The following is an 18,189-nucleotide window of genomic DNA, read 5'->3' on the forward strand; positions in this document are numbered from 1 at the left end:
CTAAGCAACCAGGTAGCTCAGCGTCAGACACTTCAGAAAAGATAAATGAGGGAAAGAGACAGAAGAGAGAAAATTATCTAAAACACACAATACAAAATAAATACTGTATAATGGAAAGATATGGAAGAGAAGAGAGAAAATGATCTAAAACACACAGGATACAGAAGAAATACTGTATATGGAAAGATATGGAAAACCTTTAAACGGCACAAAAAGTAATGAATGATAGATTATCAAGAAAAACTAGCAGCTTCAAAATAAAAGCTATACATTGATGCCATGCAGTGTCATAAAATATGTCAGCATGTAAGTTAAAATGTTGGCACTAATAAGAATGACTGTTGTCTTTGCCATGTTAACCTGGTTCAGTCAAACCATAAACGGCATAGTCCAGTATGGAGTCAGTCCAACTCCATTGTAAAAACGATCTTCCTTTTAAGAAAAATGTGATCAATATATGCATCAAACCCATGTACCCAAGTAAATCCGACACGGGTAGGTTCCAATACATATTATATTAATTGAACCCTTACACTGAAGAAACATAAGTCCGTTTTGACATTTCTTGGACAGCCCATCTATTTGCAATTGTGAAGTTACCAGAAACTACTGAACCTCAACTGTCTTTAACTATGAGTGACCACAACACTCTAACTTACCATCTTTAGGTAATAAAGTTTGAAAACATTGTTAAAACGGACTCAGGTTCTTTGTCCGAGGTACTCAATGAATCAGATCCTTATAATCTGCATAAAGAGTGACGAATGGCTTTCAATGAAAGAGGTTTGTTGACACTTCAATGCATGCTTTATAGTAACATTGTCACTAAGAGGCAGACAGCAGTCAGGTACAAACAGCACACCATGCAATGCAACCCTCTAAACCTCTAAATAAAGTAAATTATTTACCAAGTGTACAAGGAAAACAGACTCAGTGGGTGGGGGTGGGGGGGTTAATAACTTCTCAGCAGTACTTGTCTTTTTTTATTTAAATACTTGCAAAATTGAAAAAAAACTAAAAACGATTATAGTAAAGGTTCTCCTCAGTCTGAGTCTTGTTCAGTCCGCGTGGATTCATTCCACATGTCGTTTCCCAGGGATAACAGTAGATGGCAGCAACGCGCAGCAAAAAAAAATAAAAAATAAAAACACCCCCCCACACTGATAAAAACCAAAGCCTCTGAGAACACTGTAGAAAAATACAACACATCCTGGGGGAATCTTGAGTTATCAAAATACAAAACCAAGACACAATCATGGCATGTCGTCAATAATATCAAAACTGTGGCCAAAGCATGATGAAAGAGTAACAGCTTCAGAAAATGTAAACACATGAGTCTTAAAGGTAGAATTGGTTGTCAAACAGCGACCTCTATAGGCAAACCCCCCGTTGTTTACATTTGTTTTGTTTGGGTCTGATGTGTGGGTTGAGTGGGGATAGGGCATGGGTTGCTACTGCTGGCCACACCTCAGGCTCTTTTCTATTTTTGTTACTCAACTTTTATTTTACCAGGAAATTCCCATTGAGATTAAGAATCTCTTTTCCAGGAGAGACCTGGTTGAGACAGGCAGCAGCATGAAAATAAACAGAGTTAGAGACAGAAAACACGAAAGGAGATAAAGGATAAATAAAGGATAAAAAAAACAAGCATAGGGAACGCACATTTCAAAGAGTTGGAGTCAGGAATCAGATACATTAAGAACATTAATATCCTATAATAAATCTGCCTCTAACTTTTAAATTTTTAATTTAAAAGCATTCAGCGAGATTAATTCATTGACTTTTAAGTATTCCAAGCCAAGGGTACAGAATACTGTACATAAATGTGCTTTTCCATTCTCTGCCAGAGGTCTGGTGAAATCACAGTATATATGTTACTATATAGCAATTTATTAATTATATTACATATATTATAATAAATCATATTATAACTATATAATAACTTATTATACTGTGAATTTATCAAGACCTCTCTTGGTGAAACCTGGGGTGTGGTCAGCAATAGTGACCCCTCCAAAATTCCCACTCAACTCCACGTGCAACAAAGTGCAATACCAAGAGACATATGTTGCCTAGAGCCGGTGTTTACAGCTTAGATTCCACTACAAAAACTAAAAAAACACAGGTGATGACAGCACATTTTCCCATGACCTAAACCTGGAGTCAGCGGCTATAGGTCATTATCCAATGTAACACTTTGCAATCCCATTTAGTTCCTTATGATAAGTGCTTCAAGTCAGTCTTTTAGATAACTTTTATATGACAAAAGAAATCAGATCTAACCTGAGTTAAGTAAGTTAATTCAAAAGCCGTCTTTCAAAATCAATAACGGATACAATTTACAGTAATGATGGATTCTGCAGCCTGTAGATTGCGTGGCCCATATTGCCACTCGTATGCTAATTGTTAATCTTGTTCAAACCATAGCTTTAAAGCTATTTTGATGCAGTTGTTTAACAAATTTGCATTAAACCTATTTAAATACCAGAAGTAGCACAGTAAACATTCAACAAAGCTATGCAGAAACGATTTGATTTGACTTCAATATACGAAGGTCTCGTCTTCCTAACCCTGATCATTGAAAACAGGTGTAAACATGTTAGTGAAAATGCAACCAATGGTATGGATGGATTAGCTGCATGCACACACGCACGTACACACACACACACACACACACACACGGCATCACTATAATAACAAAGACGTTCATCAAAATGGCGCTTGTACACACGAGTCAAAGGGTAGCCTGCTATCACATGACAAGACAAACAATGCTCCAGCTAACCACGATGCGACCAAATGCGCTTGGAATAATGTTTAAGGTTAGGGATTAGAATATAGAGGCCTAGGCATCCCCGTTGACTCTCTAGACGAGCCTGTGGCCAACATGCTCCTCCAGCCACAGCAGCAGAGGCTGCAGTGAGACGGGCCCGGTCTCTGCGTACATCTGTAGCAGCACCTCCTGCATGGTGAGGAGCAGGGGCCAGGCCAAGCTCAGCAGCTCGTACAGGAACGTGTAGTCCTGGGCGTTGGCCCTCAGGTGGAGGCCGAGGGCCTGGCCTCTACCATGCACCCAGCGGGACAGGCGGCGGGGACTATCACACACAGCACGAGTCACACTCAGGGGCCAGCTCAGGCCTTTCCTTAGGAGCGAGCTCAGGGTACCTGCTGATGACTGGCCCTGCGCGCTGTCTGTGTTGTCACTCTCCGAGCCCCCCGCTCCGCTTGCAGTCTGTGCTGCGGCAGGCCTGTCCTGCGCCCCAGATCGATAATGATTCTGAGAGAGAGAGAGAGAGAGAGAGAGAGAGAGAGAGAGAGAGGGAGAGGGAGAGGGAGAGGGAGAGGGAGAGGGAGAGGGAGAGGGAGAGGGAGAGGGAGAGGGAGAGAGAGAGAGAGAGAGAGAGAGAGAGAGAGAGAGAGAGAGAGAGAGAGAGAGAGAGAGAGAGAGAGAGAGAGAGAGAGAGAGAGAGAGAGAGAGATCATAGTGAGGATACAGTATATATCACTGGAATAAGGCTATAATGAACAAGGTGTTCTGGAGCTCTTACTGAATTCTTATTGAGACTCTTCCGTAGGCTTGTTCCATTTGTACGTTGAGCAAAATGAAGCTTGCAGTACAGTTTACCTGAAAGATAATACCCATCATCATTACAGACAATTCCTATCATTATTACAGATAATACCTATCATTATTAAAAACAATACCTATCATTATTACAGATAATACCCATCATTATCTCATTATTATTATTAATAATAATAAATATTATTATCATTTGAGGAGGGCTTTATTTGAGAAAATTCAATTTGTAAATCCGGATTTGTTTTGGCAGTCTGAGAGTTGTATGTTAAGTTGTTTTTTTGTGGAGGAGATTTTAGGTTTTGCAGGATTTTTGGAGAACGCATGGCACTTGAGACAAAACACTTCCTATATAATTTTGTATGAATTCCTCTTGTTTCTTTGTTTACATACATTGTTTACAGCTTGTTATATTACGTTTTATTTAGTTTTCTTTTATTGTGGCCATCTTGGTCTATATAAATGATTGTCAATGTCAAGTATACTATTATATACTTATTGTTTATGTGTCTTGTAAGCCCATTATGGGCTGGGCATACACAAAAATTAAAAAAACATCAATCAAATATTAGAGATAATACCTATCATTACAGATAATACCTACCATAATTGTAGACAATACCTATCATTATTACAGATAATACCTATCATTATTACAGATAATACACATTATTACTAGAATCCCAGGCATTTCAGAGACTGTGATTTTTTTTTACTATGTGAAGCTTGAGTAATGTATGGACATAATTTACTGTAAGAGACCCTATGAAACAAACGACTAGAGGAGGCACTGATGACACATACCCTGTTCAGAATCAAAGGCGTGCGCTCCCAGGCGCAAGGCAGAGCCACAGGTGTCGCAGCGAAAACACTCCTTGTGGAAGTAGAGGCCTTCAGCACAGAGCCGCTCCACCACATACACACAGCGCTCGCAGGAGTGACACCTGTCACTCGACGGGAGGAATTCCCTTCGTACAGAACCCTGCGAGACACAACACAGCCAGCGTGGTGAAGTAAAAGACATACTGTTGTGATGTTATGGTACTGTTATGGTCCTGTGATAGAGTGAAGCTCAAGCTGTGTCCAATCACCATTGAGGCCTACTACATACAGTAAACGATAAGAGAGGAGGGTCATGTAACACCTGGTGTATGACACATTCATAACTCCGGAATAAGAGCACCACAACAGCTACACAGTGCATTCATCAATACTGATTCAACCCTTACGTCTGCTTTTAAAAGAAGATAAAATGTCTCTCTTTTTGTAACATAATGGCAATCAGGTTTATGGAGTGACAATTTAAAAATAAAATCGTGGTCACATTGCTCACCCTCACCCTGCTAGTTATACATTTCCCAAAACGATTTGATATCCTGTTCTCATACTGGTGCTAGTGTTCCATCATTCGCCCAGTTACAGTAGCTTAGAGCTCTATAGCTATATGATTTGAAGCATAGCTGTTACATAATATCAAACATGGCCATGGCCGAGGAGCAAAACCTCCTATCTCCATAATTTTCGCATAATTTTCTGATTGGTGGAAATAGCATTCTGCAAGAAGACAAAACGTTTATTTTAGTTTTCTCAAAAAAGTGCATTTTCCAGGTGGGCGGTTTGGCTCTTCAGCCACCTTTTGAATATCAAGAGCCTCCAGGTCCTCGAGGCTGGATGTATGAAGCATGTGAGACAAGGGCTGTAGTGTGCCCATCTGTAGTGTGTCAGTGAAAGGGTTAACCTTATGTAGTGTGGCAGTGAAAGAGTTAACCTTCTATAGTGTGGCAGTGAAAGAGTTAACCTTCTATAGTGTGGCAGGGAAACAGTTAACCTTCTATAGTGTGGCAGTGAAAGAGTTAACCTTCTATAGTGTGGTAGTGAAAGGATTAACCTTCTATCTATAGTGTGGTAGTGAAAGGATTAACCTTCTATAGTGTGGTAGTGAAATAGTTAACCTTCTACAGTGTGGCAGTGAAAGAGTTAACCTTCTATAGTGTGGCAGTGAAAGGATTAACCTTCTATAGTGTGGCAGTGAAAGGATTAACCTTCTATAGTGTGGCAGTGAAAGGATGAACCTTCTACAGTGTGGTAGTGAAAGGATTAACCTTCTATAGTGTGGCAGTGAAAGGATGAACCTTCTATAGTGTGGCAGTGAAAGGATGAACCTTCTACAGTGTGGCAGTGAAACTCTTTAATTTACTTAGTGTATGTGTGTGTGCGTGTGCGTGTGCGTGCGTGTGTGTGTGTGTGTGTGTGTAGGTGTGTGCGTGTGTGTGTGTGTGTGTGTGTGTGTGTGTGTGTGTGTGTGTGTGTGTGTGATAATGGTTGTTGTGTGAGTGGATATGGGAGAAGTGTTTGGTGTGGGTGGGTAAAGAAATAGACCTGGGCCTTAAAGTGTTCCACCCAGATAAACACTGTTCTGCTCAGGCTGGATCTGCCTCTGCTCAGACAGACCTGCTTACCGGAGTCGTGGCTGGTGACATTTGGGGTGATAAAGGGGGGGGTGGTGTGGGGGGGGTTGACGGGACTCTAGGCATGTTGTTGTCCTCATAGAGGATGACCGGTGTCTCTGCTTTGGCTCCTATGCCAAAAGACACCTTACCAACTGTCCCCTAATATTTAGCAGAGAGGAAAACACAGGACAGAGACAGGAAGGCAGACGAGAGGAGAACGACAGAAGGCCGATGAGAAAACATGCCGACAGGTAATCCTGAGGAAATGTAAAGACAAACAGTGCATTCAGACAGAAAGGAAAAGTATAGCAAAGTTCCTCAAAAATGCTCTTCAAAAACGACTTTCGGCTTATATTAAGAGCATAAAGCATAGTGGCCCTTGATCGTATTTTGACAATTAGTGGTCCTTCGTAAACTTTTTTAACAGGCTACATATACACCCTGTAGTGATTTGCCAACTCAATAAAAAGGAGAGCATTTCTTTCTCATCAAGCTCAAAGGAATCACAAAACATCTGGCCACTGAGATTGAGTAGATCGTCTGGAATGTGGCGCAGAGCAGAGCAGAGCCCACAACGCCGCGCCACAAAGAATACCCACTTCTGCGAGGAACGCTGGCAGCTAAAGCAGAAGGGGCCCCAGTGGCAGCTACAAAGAAAGCTCATATCTCTCTGGCATGCAAGGTCTTGTTGTCTAAATGTGTATCTTGTGATCAAGAGGGTATATGTGGAACATGTAAAGCCGGGGGGGTATGATCCCTGTTTGAGGCCGGTGAAAACTGTATGTACTTTGACCCTGGCCATGTTATCCATGATGGGACGTAGACGTTGAGCTGCTGTACTGACATAACCAACATTTCAGGGCTCTACAGTGTGAGAATTTCACTTGCATTTGCCCCTAAAATTAGATTTGTGCGAACTGGAAAAAAACATGTAGGAGCACTGTTACGGACCCTGTCCTTATGTATGTATATAGAGGGAGTTATGTATGTTATCTGTTGTATATATATAGGCATGTTTTGTTTGTTCTTGTCAATCAGCAACTCACCCCAGTTGCAGCAGCAGCTGAGGCTTGTCAGCAATTAAGCTCCACACCCCTTCATATACCCCATTGTGTGCCGTGTTAGTTAGCTCTCTGGTTCATGGTTGTGGTAACTATTCTCTGTCTGTGTGGGAGAGCTCTTTGTGTGTTTTGGTATAGAGCCGAGGCTCTTAGCTAGTTTTGGTGTGAGAGCTGGTCAAAGCTCTGTGTGAGCTCATTGTGTGTGAGAGCTGGTATTGTGTAGAGCTGGTGAAGGCTCTGGTATTGTGTAGAGCTGGTGAAGGCTCTGGTATATTTTGTAGAGCTGGTGAAGGCTCTGGTATTGGTTTTTTGGTGTAACTCTCATTGTATATTTTGGCGTTTGTAGTACATTTATGTTTAACCTTAATCCTTTGTATATTTGTTTATCACCCAGCCTATGGTGATTGTCTTTCTTTTGTATTAATCTTTTGTTTCGCACACAGGGACATTGAGGACAGGAAGATACCCTGGGGTCTACATTTTGCATCACGTAGGTGACCTGAAAGACACCAGCCTTAGAAGTGAGCACCGCCACCTGTACTTTTGGGGCGTCCGCGCCTGTAAGGGGGGGTGGGTTTTCATTTCCTTTTGATATTTCATTTGGTGCCACTAGGTAGTCCTCCTTGCTCTCTGTGTTGCTGAGTTTTTGTGTTTATAAAAATAAATACTATTATTTTGCAAATAGTTTCATGGTTTTGTGTCACTGCACCTCACCTACCCTGTCTGTGCCTTGTGTTGCGTCTCCTTACTGGGGTACGTAACAAGCACAATGTGCGAGTAATAGTTTTGCGTCGTGGGCGGTCAATGCGCAATTGTCATTTCATATTAGACACAGAGCAGCGCGGACCTTACATTTTAGAAGCTATGGGACATCCAGCTATTCAGCCCTGCGTTTGACAGCTCTGTAACAACTCATCTCGCGAGTCACGCTGTTTCTATGTGCAACGAAAACTCTGTGAGCAACGGGTCCAATGGTCCAACATGCTTTGCATCCTCGCCATTCCTGTATACCCACGTTGCGCTAATAACCTTAACTAATGTTAGCTGCTAACTCTAACTAAGAACCTGTTAACGCTAACTACTGTAAGCTATCCCTGGGAACGCTCAGAGGCATCTCTCTCTCTCTCTCTCTCTCTCTCTCTCTCTCTCTCTCTCTCTCTCTCTCTCTCTCTCTCTCTCTCTCTCTCTCTCTCTCTCTCTCTCTCTCTCTCTCTCTCTCTCTCTCTCTCTCTCTCTCTCTCTCTCTCTCTCTCTCTCTCTCTCTCTCTCTCTCTCTCTCTCTCTCTCTCTCTCTCTCTCTCCTCTCTCTCTCTCTCTCTCTCTCTCTCTCTCTCTCTCTCTCTCTCTCTCTCTCTCTCTCTCTCTCTCTCTCTCTCTCTCTCTCTCTCTCTCTCTTCTCTCTCTCTCTCTCTCTCTCTCTCTCTCTCTATAATAATCTTATTCTTTTTGATTATCTACGTTTCAATAGCGTTTAAATTGTATAATGAATTAAAGAATTGTATAAAGAATTGTCCATGTTCTGTCATCTAATAATATATTCCATTACCTTTCCTATCTGTATCGAAGTCAAAATGTTGGTATCATGACAACACTACAACATACAAAGTCAGCTTGACAACCGATATCCTTTGCGTCTAGTAGGCATAGGCATGGGTGTGATTTTGGTGGTATGTGCTATTGCAGGGGTTCCCAAACTTCTCAGGCCGGGACCCAGAAAATAAGGCGTCAGAGAGCCGCGGGCCCAATGCACATCGTCATGTTTCTTTTTTTTTCTTTTGCCAGGCGACCGATTTTTTAAGCCAAATATCACTTCAATCCTATTAAGTTAGTTCAAGTTAGTTATTCATTTATATGTGCTATTTATGAGAGGGCTAACTTGTTGCAAAATAATAATGATAATAATAATAGCCTCATTAAATACTATTGTTGCTTCGGTTGTTTTCAGCGTTTATGTGCATAATCTGTTATTTAGTTTGAAATGTTCGTTGAAATAAGTAGATTTTTCGTTTTTGTTTATTTATTAAGTTAATATAAAACCATATAGTCACATTTTAGAATACAATAGAATATAATTTTAGATACAACTAGAAACACTGTCCTGGCCTGCTTCTAAGTTCAGTGGCATAAAAAAATAAAATAAAATAAAAAATGTGATTTTTCTTCTTTTTTTTTTAAATCATCTCGCGTCCCTCCCGTGGCTGCTCGCGCCCACCTTTGGTATGCGCACGCACAGTAAAATATGCATGTAATAAATAGTTTGTTAATAAACTCTGTTACTTGAAAATGTTTCACTGTGCTCCTAAATGTCTGTGTGCTCCTAAATGTGTTCACTTAGGAGCACATATGAATTGTACGTTCAGAGTCAGACACATATATACATTCATATGGTCTGACATATATTTATATATATATATATATATTTATATATATTTTGCCATACAATATGGCACAGCGTCACAGCTCACTGGTGATATTTAATGATGATCACCTGCTATTTGATTACAATTGCCTGTTGTTTGCGGCAAATTGTTTGCAATTGAGTACCATGATACCAGTAGGCTAGTTCTGGTCTATTATAGAGTCAGGCTCTGAATATATTTGATCCTAAATAGCTGTGGGTTGAAGGAGGAGGTGCAGAAGACAAAATGACCACTCACCACATGAGTCTGATTCATAGGCTGTTTTTGCATTTGATTTCTTTCACATTGTACATCAAGTCCCTGAAGTCTACCAGTCTGGTTTTCCCAGGCAAGAACAAAGGTAAGAGGAAAAAGGAAAAAAGTCAGTACATAATAAAGAAGAAGTACATAGACTGTAAATAAGTACATAGACTGTAAAGGAGTACATACTGTAGACTGTAAAGAAGTACATAGACTGTAATCCTGAGGGAAGGTGCATGCTGCCCATGTCAAACACACATGCAGATGAAGAGACACACAGATGTTACCTGTGACAGTTGTGGTCTGAATGGGGGTATGGATGATGAAGTGATTTGACGATTTGAAAAGGAGATGAGCTTAGGTTGAAGGTGTAGAGTGGTGATTTTAAGGGAAGGAGGAGGGAGGATGGAGTGAGTGGGATGAGTCTGTGCAGGGGTGTGATGGATCTGCCCAGGGGTGGGATGGGTCTGGTCAGGTGTGGGATGGGTCCGCTGGGTCTGCCCAGGGGTGGGATGGGTCCGTGCAGGGCTGCGATCAGTCCGCACAGGGGTGGGATGGGTCTGGCCAGGGGTGCGATGGGTCTGTGCAGGGCTGCAATGGGTCTTCTCAGGGGTGTGACGGGTCCGCTGGGTTCGCCCAGGGGTGGCATGCGTCTGTTCGGTGGTGGGAAGGGTCTGCACAGGGGTGGGATGGGTCCGCCCAGGGGTGGGATGGGTCTGCTCAGGGGTGGGAAGGGTCCATCCAGGGCTGTGTTGTGTCCGTCCAGGGCTGCGATGGGTCTGCCCAGATGTGGGATGGGTCCACTGGGTTCGCCCAGGGGTGGGATGGATCTGCTCAGGGGTGGGAAGGGTAAATCCAGGGCTGCGATTGGTCTGCACAGGGATGGGAAGGGTCTGCTCAGCGGTGCGATGGGTCCACTGGGTTCTCTCAGGGCTGCGATGGGTTTGCTCAGGAGTGGGAAGGGTCTGTCGAGGGCTGCGATGGGTCTGCTCAGGAGTGGGAAGGGCCTGCTGGGTTTTCCCAGCGGTGCGATGGGTCCACTGGGTTCTCTCAGGGCTGCGATGGGTTTGCTCAGGAGTGGGAAGGGTCTGTCGAGGGCTGCGATGGGTCTGCTCAGGAGTGGGAAGGGCCTGCTGGGTTTTCCCAGGGGTGCGATGGGTCCACTGGATTCGCTCAGGGTTGCAATGAGTTTGCTCAGGGGTGGGATGTCTCTGCTCAGGGGTCGGAAGGGTCTGTGCAGGGCTGCGATTGGTCTTCACAGGGGTACGATGGGTCCACTGGGTTCGCCCAGGGGTGGGATGGATCTGCTCAGGGCTGTGATGATTCAGCTCAGGGGTGAGATGGGTCTGCTGGGTTTTCCCAGCGGTGGGAAGAGTCCTTGCAGGCCTGCGATGGGTCTGCTCAGGGGTGGGAAGGGTCCGTCCAGGGCTGCAATGGGTCCGCTGGGTCTGCCCAGGGGTGGGATGGGTCCGCTGGGTCTGTCCAGGGGTGGGATGGGTCCGCTGGGTTCGCTCAGGGGTGGGATGAGTCTGCTCAGGGGTGGGAAGAGTCCATCCAGGGCTGTGATGAGTCAGCTCAGGGGTGTGATGGGTCCGCTGGGTTCGCCCAGGGGTGGGAGGAGTCTGTGCAGGGCTGCAATGGGTCTGCCCAGGGGTGAGATGGGTCTGGCCAGGGGTGGGATGGGTCCGCTGGGTCTGCCCAGGGGTGGGATGGGTCCGTGCAGGGCTGCGATCAGTCTGCACAGAGGTGTGACAGGTCCGCTGGGTTTGCCAAGGGGTGGCATGTGTCTGCTCAGGGGTGGGAAGGGTCTGCCCAGGGCTGTGATGGGTCTGCTCAGGGCTGTGATGGGTCTGCTCAGGGCTGTGATGGGTCTGCTCAGGGGTGGGATGTGTCTGCTCAGGGGTGGGAGGAGTCCTTGCAGGGCTGTGATGGGTCTGCTCAGGGGTAGGATGGGTCTGCTCAGGGGTGGGAAGGGTCTGCTCAGGGGTGCGATGGGTCCACTGTATTCGCTCAGGGCTGCGATGGGTCTGCCCAGATGTGGGATGGGTCCACTGGGTTTGCCCAGGGATGCGATGGGTCTGGTCAGGGGTGGGATGGGTTTGTGCAGAGCTGCAATGGGTCTGCTGGGTTTGCCCAGGGGTGGGATTGGTCCATGCAAGGCGGCGATGGGTCTGCCCAGGGATGGGATTGATCTGCCAAGGGGTGGGATGGGTCCGCTGGGTTCGCCCAGGGCTGCGATGGGTCTGCTCAGGGCTGTGATGGGTCTGCTCAGGGCTGCGATGGGTCTGCTCAGGGCTGCGATGGGTCTGCTCAGGGCTGTGATGGGTCTGCTCAGGGCTGCGATGGGTCTGCTCACGACTGCGATGGGTCTGCTCAGGGCTGCGATGGGTCTGCTCAGGGCTGTGATGGGTCTGCTCAGGGCTGCGATGGGTCTGCTCAGGGCTGTGATGGGTCTGCTCAGGGCTGCGATGGGTCTGCTCAGGGCTGCGATGGGTCTGCTCAGGGCTGCGATGGGTCTGCTCAGGGCTGCGATGGGTCTGCTCAGGGCTGTGATGGGTCTGCTCAGGGCTGCGATGGGTCTGCTCAGGGCTGCGATGGGTCTGCTCAGGGCTGCGATGGGTCTGCTCAGGGCTGCGATGGGTCTGCTCAGGGCTGTGATGGGTCTGCTCAGGGCTGCGATGGGTCTGCTCAGGGCTGTGATCGGTCCACTGGGTATGCTCAGGGGTGGGATGTGTCTGCTCAGAGTTTGGATGGGTCCGTCCAGGGCTGCGATCGGTCAGCACAGGGGTGCGATGGGTCCACTGGGTTCGCTCAGGGGTGGGAATGGTCTGCACAGGGGTGCAATGGGTCTGCGCAGGGCTGCGATGGGTCTGTCCAGGGCTGCGATGGGTCTGTCCAGGGCTGCGATGGGTCTGTACAGGGGTGCAATGGGTCTGCGCAGGGCTGCGATGGGTCTGACCAGGGCTGCGATGGGTCTGCGCAGGGGTGGGATGAGTCTGCACAGGGGTGGGATGAGTCTGCACAGGGGTGGGATGAGTCTGCACAGGGGTGGGGTGAGTCTGCACAGGGGTGGGATGAGTTTGCACAGGGGTGGGATGAGTTTGCACAAGGGTGGGATGAGTTTGCACAGGGCAGGTCCCGTCACTCTGGAAAACCATGAGTACCCATGATGAGAGGTGGGAAACAAACACAACAAAAATTCAGATAGAAAAAGAGGTATAATGAGAGATATCATGCAGCTATGTTAGGTCTGGGATCAGTACAGCTATGTTAGGTCTGGGATCAGTACTGCTATGTTAGGTATGAGATCAGTACAGCTATGTTAGGTATGAGATCAGTACTGCTATGTTAGGTATGAGATCAGTACAGCTATGTTAGGTATGAGATCAGTACAGCTATGTTAGGTCTGGGATCAGTACAGTTATGTTAGGTCTGGGATCAGTACAGTTATGTTAGGTCTGGGATCAGTACAGCTATGTTAGGCCTGGGATCAGTACAGTTATGTTAGGTATGAGATCAGTACAGCTATGTTAGGTATGAGATCAGTACAGCTATGTTAGGTCTGACCACAGCCCATTAGATCTAGTATGTCTTCGTAACCAAGACACGTGTGTCTGGTTTTCATAAATATCACTTTAAGAAAATGTGCCACATTTTCCGTCATGATTTCATATAATGGGAAAACAGATTGCCATTTTTTTCTGTCCTGGATAAGTTCTGAATGATCTCAACTATTCCACTATTCCACATGGATCGCATGTGACACTGCAGTGATGACAATTCCTCCAGTGGCCAGTTAAGCGGCGTAACTGCAGTGAGACGTCACGAGGAGGAACCACACAACCTTTCTGAAGTCTGCCCATGCTAAAGCACTCAGAGCCTCCGAGCACAGGGAGCCAGGGAAACACCAGTGGCACGTTACTCAGTAGTAAAAAAGAGGAGAGAGAATCTATCAGTCTGAGTCTCCTATACAAGCCTGTCTCTTGGAAAAAAGAAACCAGATAACCAGATGAGAAAAAAATTATAATAACCATAAGATTGTTAAAATGGCATTGTTGAAAACTACACTGCACCCTGGTCCCTGGACATTTAATATCTCAATACATGAAGGCGATTAAAGAGAATACTTAGTGTTGTGCCACCATAGATGTAAAACCACCTGTGTCCTACAGTACGACTTGCTGCAAGTTCCAGAAAATAGTCTTAAAAGTCAGTCTCTCTGCTAAATTACAATCAACCTTTCTCAAACCCCGCCTTCCTTCCCTGATCTTCCAATCGCAACGTTCTTTGTCCAAGAGAAGCAACAGTTGTAATTGGAGGATCAAGAAAAGAGGGCAGGGTTTTGAGATAATAGGTTGGTATTATGGCCTTATGAGAGCATTCCATGCTAGACGTAGTAGCTGGTGAGTACTAATATCCCATGAAAGGAAATACAGTATGAACTGCATGCAGAAGCTATGATGTCGATCACGATATACTTTAGCATGCAGCAGCACACTCATTGAAGGACATGTGATGCAAACAAGACAAGGTGATGGGGGGAGGTCAACGGTCGAGGTTCAGATAGTCACCTTGGGGACAGAGGTGTTGTCCACTGAGAACAACCCGTTCAGGTGACAGGCTTTCTCCTTTACACTCTTTTTGTGAAACTCTCTAACGTGATGTGTCTGAGCTTTCCTCTGCAGGACGCCAGGGAGGAGCACAAAGAAACAACAGAGACAGGCATCAGATGTCAAGACAAGACACCATCACACACTCTCCCCGCCATCACACACTCTCCCCGCCATCACACACTCTCCCCGCCATCACACACTCTCCCCGCCATCACACACTCTCCCCACCATCACACTCTCCCACCATCACACTCTCCCCACCATCACACTCTCCCACCATCACACTCTCCCCACCATCACACTCTCCCACCATCACACTCTCCCACCATCACACTCTCCCCACCATCACACTCTCCCCACCATCACACTCTCCCCACCATCACACTCTCCCCACCATCACACACTCTCCCCACCATCACACTCTCCCGACCATCACACTCTCCCCACCATCACCCACTCCCCACCATCACACTCTCCCGACCATCACACACTCTCCCCGTCATCACACTCTCCCCACCATCACTCTCCCCACCATCACACACTCTCCCAGCACACACTCTCCCCATCATCACACTCTACCCTCACCACCATCACACACTCTCCCAATCATCACACACTCCCCACCATCACACACTCTCCCCATCACACATGCTCTCCACCATCACACACTCTCCCCATCACACACTCTCCCCATCACACACTCTCCCCATCACACTCTCCCCACCATCACGCACTCTCCCCACCACCACACACTCTCCCACCATCACACACTCTCCCACCATCACACACTCTCCCCATCACACATGTTCTCCACCATCACACACTCTCCCCATCACACACTCTCCCCATCACACTCTCCCCACCATCACACACTCTCCCACCATCACACACTCTCCCACCATCACACACTCTCCCACCAGCAAATAATGGGTCTTGAGTTATTAATCTAATTTAATCTGCATTTGAATATCATGCAGTATCTGTCTCTAATCCTTTCAATCTCACCATTGTTACACTCTACCGCCCTCCAGGTCCGCTCGATCACTTCACAGATGAGCTGGACATGCTTCTAAGCTCCTTACCGGAAGATGGTACCCCTCTCCTTCTATTGGGCGACTTCAACCTGCCTGACTCATCTCAGCCAGTCATAGTAGTCTCCCTCCTACAATCATTTGACCTGACTCCCACTGCCATGCCTCCCACCCACAAAGCAGGCAACTCCTTGGATCTCATATTTTCCCGTAACTCCAGCATTAACACCACGGTAACTCCCCTACATGTATCTGACCATTCCTTCATATCCTTCTCACTAACTCTCATGCTTAACCGAAAGGTCTTCACCCCAACTCAAACCGTCTCACTCAGACGCAACCTGCCCTCCCTATCCCCCTCCACCCTCTCCTCTGACATACTATCCGCTCTACCTTTGAGTGACACCTTCTCTGCTCTCTCCACAGAGATGGCAACCTCCACCCTCCTCTCAGCCCTTGCAACCTCCTTCGACAAGCTCTGTCCCCTCGTTGAGAAACCTGCCCGCCGTTCCCCACCCAGTCCATGGCTGACAGATCCAGTGAGAGAACAAAGACAGGTCCTGAGAGCAGCTGAAAGGAAGTATAGAAAGTCACGCCTCACTGCTGACATCGACACATATCACAACCTCTTGTTAACATTCTCCAAAACCATTACTAATGCCAAAGCTTCTTTCTTTCACCATAGGATCGAGGCCTCTGCCAAGAATCTTCGCAAACTGCATGCTACCATGTCCTCCCTCCTCACTCCCCCCCACCCCCCCCCCTCCCTCATCTTTCTCTGCCGAAGACTTTGCGATCTTCTTTGAGGAAAAAGTGGAGAACATCCGCAGCTCCTTCTCCCAACCCCCCCCCACCCATTCCAAATGCTGAATCGAGAACCTCATCCTTCACTCTGTCATCTTTCTCTCCCATTACAGAAGCCGAGACCCTGACACTGGTAACGTCGAACCGTCCGACTACATGCCAGCTGGACCGGCTACCTTCCCCACTCCTCCAGACCATAGCACCAGACATCCTCCCATTCCTAACTGCAACCATCAACTCCTCACTCAACTCGGGGGTGGTCCCCACCTCCCTAAAACAAGCCAGAGTCACGCCCCTCATAAAAAAAACATCCCTGAACCCTACCGTCATAGGCAACTACCGTCCTGTCTCTCTTTCCTTTCTAAAACACTTGAACGTGCTGTATCCAACCAACTTACTGCTTATCTCTTACAGAATGACCTCCTAGACCCTAATCAATCAGGCTTCAGGACTGGTCACTCCACAGAGACAGCCCTCATTGCGGTCACAGAGGCACTTCGATTAGCAAAAGTGAAAGGCCTCTCCTCTGTCCTGATTCTCCTGATCTATCTGCAGCCTTCGACACAGTCAACCACCAGATCCTCCTCGCGGCCCTCGCAGGAATGGGAGTGGCTGGCTCTGCGCTGACATGGTTGTCATCATACCTCAATGACCGCTCCTACCAAGTGTCATGGAGAGGGACCTTGTCGGCCACCCGCCCCCTGCGGACGGGTGTCCCCCAGGGCTCGGTTTTAGGACCCCATCTCTTCTCCCTCTACACTAAATCACTGGGTAACATTATCACGTCTCATGGCTTCTCCTACCACTGTTATGCAGACGATACTCAACTCTTCCTCTCCTTCCCTCCCTCCCTCCCTCAGATATCCACGTCTCTGAGCGGATCTCGGCCTGTCTGTCCGACATCTCCGCCTGGATGACGACCAACCACCTCAAACTGAACCTAAGCAAAACAGAATTGCTCCACCTGCCGGCCAAATCCTCCCCCCTGACCGACCTTTCCATCACAGTCGAGAATGCAGCTGTGACCGCGTCCCCGACCGCCAAGAACCTTGGTGTTGTCCTCGACGACCAGTTGAACTTCTCTGCTCACATCGCAGCGACAACCAGAACCTGCCGATTCCTCCTGAGCAACGTCAGAAGGATCCGCCCCTTCCTGACAAAAGAAGCCACCCAACTCCTCGTCCAATCAACAGTCATCTCCCGCCTCGACTACTGCAACGCACTGCTCGCTGGCCTCCCGGCCACTGCCACTAAGCCTCTTCAACTCATTCAGAACGCAGCGGCCCGCCTGATCTCAAACCTACCGAAGTCGGCCCATGTCACCCCACTTTTTAGGGACCTGCACTGGCTCCCCATTGCTGCACGAATCCGCTTCAAGGCCCTCGACCTAGCATACCGTGCGGCAAAGGGAACTGCTCCCGCCTACCTCCGGTCAATGGTCTCTAACTACACACCCTCAAGACCCCTACGCTCTGCATCTTCTGGCCGCCTCAGACCTACTCCTATCCAAGCTCCGGGAGGGTCATCAAAGAGAAGTCGCCTATTCTCAGTCCTTGCCCCACAATGGTGGAATGAACTACCCACCCCAGTTAGGACAGCCGAATCTTTCGCCGTCGACTAAAGACGCACTTCTTCAACCATTATCTGAAAAAAAAATAAAAATAAAAATCTAACCCTAACTAACCATACTGTCATGCACTTACTGTCCTAATAAACTAACCTACACTGTAGCACTCAACACTTTCATGAACATTGTTACTCAGCTGATAGAGTTGTGCCCTTCCTGATGGCTTGTCGTACAGAACTTGTAAATCGCTTTGGATTAAAGCGTCAGCTAAATGTAAATGTAAAATGTAAATGTAATCTGGCAGATTGATAACAACTAAATAAGGACTATGATGTTGTTGAGTGAACTTTTTGTCCTGCTTTCCCAGTGAGGTAGCTTGTAGCTCGATAGCTAAATGTCTATTGTGTGGAGGAGAACTTCTGA

General features: G+C 47.0%; 1 protein-coding gene across 1 annotated transcript in view; it reads right to left on the minus strand.

Moving 5' to 3' along the window:
* Positions 1 to 2,112: 2,112 nt before the first annotated feature.
* Positions 2,113 to 18,189, minus strand: part of mical2a (microtubule associated monooxygenase, calponin and LIM domain containing 2a) — a 179,713-nt gene continuing 163,636 nt past the window's right edge. Inside the window, exons 18-22 of the mRNA XM_084337133.1 lie at positions 14,323 to 14,430; positions 9,749 to 9,826; positions 4,385 to 4,562; positions 3,549 to 3,625; positions 2,113 to 3,277 (exon numbers count right to left, since the gene is read on the minus strand). Coding sequence (XP_084193259.1) covers positions 2,867 to 3,277; positions 3,549 to 3,625; positions 4,385 to 4,562; positions 9,749 to 9,826; positions 14,323 to 14,430 — 852 coding nt within the window. The 3' untranslated portion in view covers positions 2,113 to 2,866. The remainder of the gene's footprint in view (positions 3,278 to 3,548; positions 3,626 to 4,384; positions 4,563 to 9,748; positions 9,827 to 14,322; positions 14,431 to 18,189) is intronic.

The sequence above is a fragment of the Notolepis coatsorum genome (assembly GCF_963971535.1).
Source record: "Notolepis coatsorum genome assembly, chromosome: 20".
NCBI lineage: Eukaryota > Metazoa > Chordata > Actinopteri > Aulopiformes > Paralepididae > Notolepis > Notolepis coatsorum.